The sequence below is a fragment of the Miniopterus natalensis genome, chromosome 11 (assembly GCF_054644295.1).
Source record: "Miniopterus natalensis isolate mMinNat1 chromosome 11, mMinNat1.hap1, whole genome shotgun sequence".
Classification (NCBI taxonomy): domain Eukaryota; kingdom Metazoa; phylum Chordata; class Mammalia; order Chiroptera; family Miniopteridae; genus Miniopterus; species Miniopterus natalensis.
Genome location: NC_142091.1, coordinates 60,650,058 through 60,660,375, shown reverse-complemented (window position 1 = coordinate 60,660,375; position 10,318 = coordinate 60,650,058). Strand labels below are relative to the sequence as shown.

General features: G+C 40.9%; 1 protein-coding gene across 1 annotated transcript in view; it reads right to left on the bottom strand.

Moving 5' to 3' along the window:
* Positions 1 to 6,022: 6,022 nt before the first annotated feature.
* Positions 6,023 to 10,318, bottom strand: part of CAT (catalase) — a 34,299-nt gene continuing 30,003 nt past the window's right edge. The window contains exons 11-13 of the mRNA XM_016206207.2: positions 8,571 to 8,678; positions 7,055 to 7,138; positions 6,023 to 6,733 (exon numbers count right to left, since the gene is read on the bottom strand). Coding sequence (XP_016061693.1) covers positions 6,668 to 6,733; positions 7,055 to 7,138; positions 8,571 to 8,678 — 258 coding nt within the window. The 3' untranslated portion in view covers positions 6,023 to 6,667. The remainder of the gene's footprint in view (positions 6,734 to 7,054; positions 7,139 to 8,570; positions 8,679 to 10,318) is intronic.

Genomic DNA, 10,318 nt, shown 5'->3' with positions numbered 1-10,318 from the left:
TTATAGAACCGGAAATGTCCTGACCACTCAGTAATGGCCAATTAAAGTATGAGTCTCTTGTGTTTTGTCCCCCTACCTGATATGTAATCCAGCTCTAGAACACACATTTTCTTGACAAAAAATAGTGATGGTGAATTTATACCACTGAATGTTCCCGGGTTAAAGTCCGCATTGCCATTCTCACGGGTCACTGGTAGGTAAGCCACTTCTATTTCACCACCAGAGCGGGAAGCTTCATGTGGCGAGGACTGCACCATACACACTACCCACTGAGGACCCCCATGCTTGAAGAGTTTAACTTCAAAAGTAACTTGTTTTAGCCAGGCTGGAGTAGCTCAGTCGGTTGAGCGTTGCCAGTTTGATTTTCAGTCAGGGCACATACCTGGGTTGTGGGTCGGATCCCAGTTGGGGCATGTACAGGAGGCAATCAATTAATGTTTCTCTTTCACATTGATATTTCTCTCTCTCTCCCTGTTTCTCAGCATGTCCTCAGGTGAGGATTTAAAAAATAAAAAGGAACTTATTTTAAAAAATGTGAATTACTGTAAAATAATCTATTTTTGAATTCATGTGTTTTCCAGGTGGATACAGTTTGTAAACAATGTGAATAAAATATTTAACATGTTCAACCGTCTCTGTTTGTTAAATTCAGCAAGGCACTGACAACCTAAACCTTTGAGGACACTTCCATTTCCTAGCTTTATGGGATGGGGATTTTTAAAGCGCCCCAAAAGATGCAAGAAGTATATGGAGTAATCCTACTTCCACCTTTACATCATAAGACAGAGGTCCCTCAAAAAGGAAAGGCCTAGGCCAGTGGGGCCTATTGGTATGTTTTTGTTTGGTGCACACAAACACAGACATTCTTTTGCTTGTTGTTTTGAGGTTTTGTATCTTACTATGAATTCATTGCCTTGTTTAAAAATCAGATTTACAGAATAATCCAGTTTTCCAGCTTCTTAAAAGTCAGGTCTGGCAACACTCGTTTCTTAGTGCCCAGAGCTAAGTAGAACTGGCCCTTTGGGCAGAGCCCCTAGGCACCACTTCCTGCCACCTTCCAGACGCAGGCGTCAGCTTTGTTCTTGCACTACTGTGGTTGGTCTGTTTGTGTGTTTGTTTCATACATCCAGAAAGCTTGGACATTTTGAATTTGGGACCCCTGCCCTGTCCATCTAAATAGGTAAGTACCATATTAATGGACTGGGTCAAAGCCCACAGTCCCGCTGAAGGAGAGTGTCCGGGAAACTGGGAATTAGGTAACAAGAGGGGAACTGGGAGCTTTCAGGCAAAGAGCTTGGCAGAACCGAGCAGCTCAGGGGGATGGCGGGGCAGAGCAGGCAGCAGTGAACAGGACTGCTGAGTAACATACCACCTAAGAGACGCTGTCCCACCCCCAGAGGTGGCATCAGGCAACTCAGAGAACAAAACAATGAATCCCTCTGCTACTCGAGAAGTTGTCCCTTTTTAAAACGATTAAATCAGCATCCTCTTTGTATATGTTTCCTAGGGCTGCCCAAGACAAATCACCATATTTGGTGGCTTAAGACAACAGAAACTTATCCTCTCACAGTTCTGGAAGCTGAAAGTCTGAAACCAAGGTGTTGGCAGAGCCATGCTCCCTCCACGGGCTCTAGGATGAACCCTTCCTGGCCTCTGACAGCTCCTGGGGCCTCCAGGCGTTCCTTAGCTTGTAGCTGTAAACCTCCAATCTCTGCCCCATCTTCATGTGACAAGCCCCACCTTCTCCCCTTTGCTCACTGAGAAGGACACTTATCATTGGATTTAGGGCCCATCTTTGTAATCCAGGATAATATCATCTCGAAACCCCTGCAAAGACCATTTTTCCAAAGCAGGTCATCTTCACAGGTTCTGGAGGTTGGGACATGGGCATGTCCTTTTGGGGGCCATCAGTCAGCCCACTATGCCCTTTAAAATATGGGTTTTACTTACACATATAGTCTCATAATACAATTCTCCCAAGAACAGAAAATACAAAGGACTGTTTAAAATACCACACTTTAAGCAAACAATACCAAACAAACAAATAAATATGACAGGCAATGCAAAATTCACTTATCAAACAGTCAAATGGGAGGGTACTTCCTTTATAAAAAGGGTCACTATAGAGCTTTCCATAACACACTTTCCATGTTAATGACTGTTTAAAATTCTCAAAACTTCAAGAGTAATCAGAGCTTTTTTAGTTCACCTCTGCTAACCCTTCCCATCTTTAAAACCTCTGATAAGAATTTTAACCCTTCAGTTTGTCTTATTCAAAGTAGAATCTAGCCCTTTGCTTTTTGGTAATACCACTAACTAGATGCAAAGAAATGGCCCAGCAGCTTTCCCGATGTTTTTCTCAGAAAAGTGAGTGCTAAGCAGTTCGTAAAACTCACTTCCTTAGCAGACATTACAAATTAGAGTGATGCCCTTTGATCAGGTAAAGAAAAGAATTGTTTTTCAACCAAAATTCTGACACTACCGTGCTTCTAAAAGCCCAGACCAAGTCCTCCTTTCGGAAGAGCAAACAACAGATTTTAAAACACTGGGAGTCGATTTTTAGAGTGGTGGGCCAAGAGGTAAGAGAAAATGTCTTTTAAAAAGATGAGAATGTGAGAAATGAAAACACGTGTCCACACAGAAACATGTACACGAATGTTCACAGCAGCGTTATTCATAATAGCCCCAAAGTGGAAACCACCCAAACTCTCTGCACTAAGAGTGGGTAAGTAAAACTGGCACAGCCATGCAGTAGAGTATTATTTGGCAATAAAAGAAAATGAAGCGCAGATACATGCTGCACTAAGAACCTTCAGGACAGGATGCTGAGTGAAAGCCAGTCACAAAAGATCACCTATTATATGATTCCATTTAACCCAAATGTGCGGAGTAGGAAAAGCTAGACAGGATGTAGACTCCTAACAGCCAAGGGCTGGGGCAGGATTAAGCTGGGGGAATGGTGAGTGACTGCTAATGGGAACAGAGTGTTTTCGGTGGGAGAGGGGTTGAGGAAAATATCCTAAGATTAAATGTGGTGATGATCACATAACTACATCTACTAAAAACCACTGAATTGGCCCAGCTGAAGCAGCTCAAGTGGTTGAGTGTCATCCCATGCACCAAAAGGTTATGGGTTCGATTCCCAGTCAGAGCACATATCTCAGTTGCAGGTTCGATCCCTGGTTGGGACATGTATGGAAGGCAACCAATTGATATCTCTCTTTCACATCATTGTTTCTCTCTCTCTAAGCGTCCTCAGATGATTAAAAAAAACCCCACCATTGAATTGTACAGTTTAAGTGGGTGATTTTTATATGAATTATATCTCAAAAAAACTGTTATTAAAAAAGAAGCAAAAGGTGCCCATGATCAAACACTGCTGAGGCCACGTAAGACAAGGAGTGAGAACAGAACATTGCATTTTTTTGTATTGTGGTAAAATATACATAAAATTTATATTTTAATGATTTATAAAGCATATAGTTCAGTGGCATGAAGTACATCACAATGTTGTGCAACTATCACCACCATCCATCTCCAGAACTTTCTCATCTTCACAAACGGAAACTCTGTGCCCATTCATCAATAATTCCCTGTCTCCCCTCCCCCAGCCCTTGGCAGTCACTATTCTACTTTCTGTCTCTGTTTGGACTATTCTAGGCCCCTCACATAAGTGGAATCATACCGTATTTGTCCTTCTGGCTCTGGCTTACTTCACTTAGCATAATGTCTTCAAGGTTCAGTCACGCTGTAGTATGTGTCAGAATTTCCTTCCTTTATAAGGCTGAACAATATCCCACGTGTCTGGCTACCATGTTTTGTTTGTCCATTCATCCATCGGTGAACTTCAGTTACTCTCACTGTGCATAATGCTGCTATGAACATGGGGTATATACAGACCTGCAAGTCCCTGCTTTCCCTTCTGTCGGGTATATAACCAGAAATGGGATTGCTAGATGGGACCATTAGATTTTAGCGGCATGGAAGTCATTGGTGACCCCGGTAAGGGCAGCCTGATTAGAGTAGGTTTAGGAGAGGCAGAAGATGGAGAGGGCAAAGTAAAGGCAACTCTTTTAACATACTTTTCAATAGAGGGTAGCAGACTAAAGGGGGCAACAGCAGGAAAGGCCTACGAGAACAAGGGAAGATTTGAGGACACTTGTAACAGCAGGTTTGCACACTAAGAGGAGCGATACAGAAAGAAAGGAAGAACTGGTGGCGCAAGAGAGGGCAAGGGTCATTCCCGCGAAGGCAGGAGGCGGAGGACCAGTGCGTGTGCGGGGCTGACCCTCAGTGTGAGCGCAGCTCACCCCTGCCAATGGAAGGAAAGGCGAGCACAGGGCTGTCGAGGCCGGCAATCTGGAGGATTTGGGTGGAGGGAAAGTTTGGGAAGTTATTATCGTTGTTGAAACGAGCTGAGAAGGAGGGGGAGAGACAGATGGGAGAGTCTGCTGAGGAAGGAAAGACAGATTTCCACAGTGTCAAGGGTCCCCTTGAGGTTTGTGGCCGAAAGTGTAAAAGCCTGGTCAGCAGGGCTGTTCTGCTCCAGCCACAGTCATTTCAGCACAAGAGCTAAGGAAGAAGCCTAGTTTACCAAGGCTGGTTCTGCAGTAATTATGACTTTAAACCAGAACATCTAAACAGAGTAAGAAGGGAAGTAATGGCATGCTGAGGGTGATGGCCAGTGTGGTTTCTAGCAGTGTGGAAGAACTGATGGGAGGGGAAGTCTATGCTAAGTTGTTCACATACGTGACACACATACACAGACACACAGACACACACAGACACCTCCATGAGTAGAGTACATTCCTCACCCTTTGACTTCAGGCTTAGCCGTGTGACTTGCTTTGGCCAATATTGGTGAGCATGATATAAATAAAGGCTTAAAACACACCTGTGCAATTGTAGTCACTTTTCCTGAGACAGGGAAAATGGTAGGTTTCCTTTTCTTGCATTCTTGCACGTTTGCCACCACTGCTGGCTAGTGCCATCACCATGGGTCCCATGTATCTGAATGTCACTTAAAAGGAATATAATTAGATAGTAATTCCCAGTAAAACCTAAGTGGGGAAGTTAACCTCACCAGTATTTATCTTTGAAAACTACACAAGAGGTCTCCAGAATAAAACTGGAGGCAATTCCATGTGCCTGATTTTTACATACAAGAAACATAGTAGATACATGTGACTTTAACTACTAACTTATTTTTACACTACAGAATAGAACAAAGCAGAAAATTATCTCAAAAATTCTGTTTATAACCAATATTTAAATAAATAACCTCCTTCCCATTGTCAAATTATATTAATTTTTATCAGTTTATCTTATATATTATATTTAATACTATCAAGAGGTATAATTATAGTGAAGTTACTCTACTGAAAATATTCACCACTGGGTACAAAAGGATAAATTTACTTTCTATGCATAAAAATAGAACAGTTTCTAAGCACACTCAAATACAGGAGGAATTTAGGCAGAAGAGTCTGACAGAAAAATAAAGAAGAAAGAAGTTTGAGCCAAAAGACTGAGGATTTGTATTTACTAGTGGTCTGATGGTTTCCTGAAGCCCGAGATCGCAAGGCCTTCCGAGGAGTAAGTACAAACTGGTGCTGAAGATCTGAGACGAAGCGAATGAGATTTTAAGAAAAACAGGCTTCATTTAGTACTCAGCCACTCAAGCATAATTTTCGAGCTAACATGGGTTTAAAAAAAAATAAAATAAAATAAGTTGAGGTTCTGAGCCCTTACTTTAAAAACTCCTAAGTAGATAAGGAAGTGAGCTAATGGACAAGAAATCTAGGTAATTTTCATAATTGGGCAGTTTGCTATTTTTTCACAATAGAATTAAAGTTCTGGTCCCCAGAGTCTAAAGGCAACTGGTTTAAACAAATAACAGAGTATCCTCATGACATTGGTACTTTCGTTTTAAGGGTAAGCACCTGATAACAGACGATGTTCGGATTAAGAGCCCGGTGGAACATTTCAAGTTCTATATGGAGCCGAAAGACATCAACTACCATTCTTCTATTCTTAGGCACAGATTATTTTATTGTAAAAGTGTAATAATTACAAATTTGTCTGTTGTAAAATCAATGCGGTATAAGCATAAATGTAATTCTGAGTTTGTTTTAAAATCTGATCAATTCCAAGCAGAAATAAGCTTTAAACCATGATGGTACTGAAGTTATTTTCAAAAGACACTAAGGCATTCAATGTGTTTTTCCTGTAAGGAACGTAGAAAAATTAAAATTTCTGAGTGGATTATCTTTTATCTTTTCTCCATATATAATTACAACAATATTTTTATATAATAGGCCATGAGATATGTAAACATACTAATTTCACTAAGGTTTTTTCTTATCAAATAAAGTTTTCTTTCTGCTAGACATTTTCATTCTATTCATTTGAAGTGAAAATCCAACCAACTGTCAAAAGCAAATACATGTTTCTTTTAAATGATTCTTAATCCCTGCCGCCCTTCATTTTTATTAAAAGCCATTAATACATTATTTGTTACAGAACCTCGATTATCATTGTAAAGACTTGCATTTGCACATCTAGCACAGGAGAACCTTCTACCCAGCGATGAGTGGATTACGTGTGTGAATTCCATGCTTTGCTTCACAGGCGAAGAGCAACTCGCACCCAACCAGGGCGCCAACCCTCACAGGTTAGCCTTCTCCCTCGCAGCCAAGTGAGACCCATGCTGCACAAAGGTGTGGATCGAGTTCTGTTTTAAAAGAACAAGGCCAGCAGATTAATTACGTCACTCAGCAGCAGCAACCTGGTATTTATCTTAGCTTCAATTTGTGCTCAAGTGAAAGTAACGATTCAGAACTTATTCACCTTAAACTACCTTATGTTGTCCAGAGCTAAAACAAAGAGTACATGTTTTGCAGGTGGCTTCTTTAGATCTCAAATGAGTTTCTGAGCAGCTGCTTAAAAAATCTAACAGTTGCACCTGAGGAGAATCATCCTAGAAGGAAACTAAACTATGCCTTGTCTAATCCAGGGCACACACTCTGCCTCAGCCAGGCTGCTCCAGGCTCACCTTAGGCTTCTCAGCGTTGTATTTGTCCAAAAGAGCCTGGATGCGGGCCCCATAGTCAGGATGGACATCGCTGAAGTTCTTGACCTGAAAATAAATGTAGACATTACCTTAGTTCCTACTAGGCCAGCCCCAGTGTCTATCTACTCATGGTGTTTGCTCCAGGGGAGGAAGGATGCTGTCTCAGGAAGTGGAACCACACAGTGATCAACAGCACAGAGTAAGATTGGGGGTCCAGTGACAACCCTGACATGTACTTAACAACCTTAGATGAGTCATTCTTCCGCGCATGTCCACCGCCCATAAGATGGGTAAGATAATTCACCTACCTCACAGACTATTGTGAGAAAAATGCACATGAGGCAAACTGCACTGACTGCATGTACAGAGTACTGCTACTTATAATGATCTGTATTAAGAAATGGGCCCAGGCACTGCCTGACTTTAAAGTATACAAAGTCACCGCCATGTGCTGGGCAACTGCACACACTTCAAGTAGGAATTCCCAATCATGGGCTGACCCAAGCAGACAGCAGGAAGAGATGGGGCATCATAAATCCAGAGGAAGCCTTACAGCTTAGGCACAGGTGAGGAGAGTGCCAAGAGTCCACTCCTTACAAGCTGTCTTAATCATTCTTCTCAGGAAGATAAGACCTGCCTCAGCCATCTCACCGACCAACTGTCAGGCTCTCGGCTGGAGAAAGCAATAAGTAAACAGTGCCACAAAGGTTTAAAGGAATACTTGTACACACACACTCATGAAAAATAGTTACAGCCACAGAATTCTGCCTACAGAGAAAACACTCAGCCTGCTGGTACTTGTCTCCAGGCTTTCGACCACATCTGGACAGCTGCTAGCCCAGCTGCCCCTAGGAACACAGAACTGGCAACCAAGAGACAAGGAAACAGTGGTGTTTCCCACATTTAAAGAAGCTTACTACCCCTGTGGCAGGCCAGGGAATCACCAGTGAGAAAACTTCACAGCACAATGAGCTGCCATCAGAAATACCGTGGCAACTTAGCTCAAAAGTCCAGCCTGACTTTTGGAAGCAGCTCAGTTCTCACCCCTGAAAATGTGCAAGTTTCCCGTTGCTTCCGAAGGAGGGTCAGTGTCATGACGTTAAGTGATCAGGCAGGCTTGGAGCCACAAAAATGTAATCTGAACTTTTTACCACCTAAATTCAAAGCAAATGGTGAAAGGACTCACACTGTAATTTTGATTACTGTTCTCTTGCACAGAACCTGGCCACAGTCAAATTAAACAGCATAGGAGAGAATTAACCCTGAACTCAACTAAATAATGACACATTGGACAAAGAGCTAAGGATCAATGGATATGCCATAACCATTGGGGAGAAAGTAATCAGAGGTTGATTGGGGCTTAGTTGCAATGTTTTTAAGTCCACTTAGCTCAAGTGCAATAGAAAGGGCACTTTCCCTTTTAAGGGTTCTCTCACACAGCTGCACTCTTTTCTCCAACCAGCAGGTGTCACCCGTCAGCTTCCAAAGTCTCACTCACCGCTTTCTTCTGGATGAAAAGCTGGGCATCTTTCAGGTGGCCAGCAATGTTTTCACACAGGCGTCTCCTCTCCTCTTCATTCAGTACACTTGTATAGAACGTCCGCACCTGCGCAATGAAAATGCACAGAGTGGGGAAAACTGAATAACCACTTTATCACACAAAACTCAACGAATATGCCACCTTCAAAATGAAAAAGTGAGATTGCTATTTGCGTAAGAATGAGTTTTTAGAATTTAAGAATAATTTTGAATTGTAGTTGAAACTGTCATCTGTGTTGAGTTCCTCACTTTTTGTTTTTATTTTAAGCAAAATAGGAGGAATTCAGTTGTTGATAATAGCTTATAACTGCTATTTAATAATGTCCTTTGTAGTCACTACTAATAAATCTCTTTTAAATATAAGGCAATATAGCCTACAGTTAAAAATCCCACCACACTCTTGCCTAGCCAGCGTGTCTCAGTGGTTGAGCGTCGACCTATGAACCAGGTCACGGTTCAATTCTCGGTCAGGGCACATGCCCAGGTTGTGGGCTCGATCCCCAGGAGGGGGTGTGCAGGAGGCAGCGGATCAATGACTCTTATCATTGATGTTTCTATCTCTTTCCCCCTCCCTTCCTTTCTCCAGAATCAATAAAAACATATTTAAAAAAAAAAAAATACCACCACTCTTAATACTGAGAAGTCCAGGATGTGCAAAAGATTGTCAAATGTACAGTTAGCACAACTTTGTTCAATTCACCCAGAACCACAAAGGAAAAAGCCCTAATTCATTACACCCTCCACTATTCAAAAGCCAAGATTTCTTGGAAAAGATAAATGTTAACAGTGAAATTTTCATTAGATTATTGGGTTTACCTCTAAAATGAATAGCAACAGATTAAAATAAAAAATAGGACCTAAGTATCAGGTATGAGTCCTAATAGCCTCTGCTCATTTCTGAAACCATCATTTCTAGGATACAGGTATAATTTTATTCTAACATTTCATTCATTCATTCAACAAATACTTATTTATCAAGTACCTATAATATACAAGACATTGTCCTATGTATTGTTCAATTAATGTTTATAAAGTCCTAAAATACCCAATTATCCAAAGTATCTAATTTATAAAACATTAAGATATTCATAGCTTTTCTAAGTAAGTTATAAAACAGAACACAATGTTTTTCTTAATTTAAGCAAAGTTTAAATCTGAAACAAAGTTTAAAAATCAGACTTTTATATTAATATAATACAATCAAAGTGCTGCAGTAAGGGGATTTCCTCAGATCTGCCTCCAATTCACTAATTTGCTCTTCAGCTGTATCTAACATATTGTTCATGGAACCATTAAGTCACTGTATCAGTTGGATCTCTATTTCAAAGATTGTATTTTTTGTTTCTAGAAAATTCTATTCAGTTCTTTTTCAAATTACCAGTTTTTGTTTTCTCACATCCTATTCTTGTCTTATGGATAATATTCCTTTCTGTATCTCTTTGAATGCTGTATACATGCTTATTTTAAATCTCCTTTTTCATTATTCTATCATGGGTGTAATTCTTCCATCTACTGCATGTGCAACTTCACAGGGGTTGGATTTCCTTGTATGTATTGTAATTTTCCCATGTGACTCATTTTCAACAAGAGGTATCTTCTGCAGAAGTTACAAATGTGTCTGAGTTGTGAAGGTATCTTCATGTGGTCAATATTTTTCATCACATCTGCAGAGGCCTAACAAGGTTCACTAATTCACTTGCTTCTCAG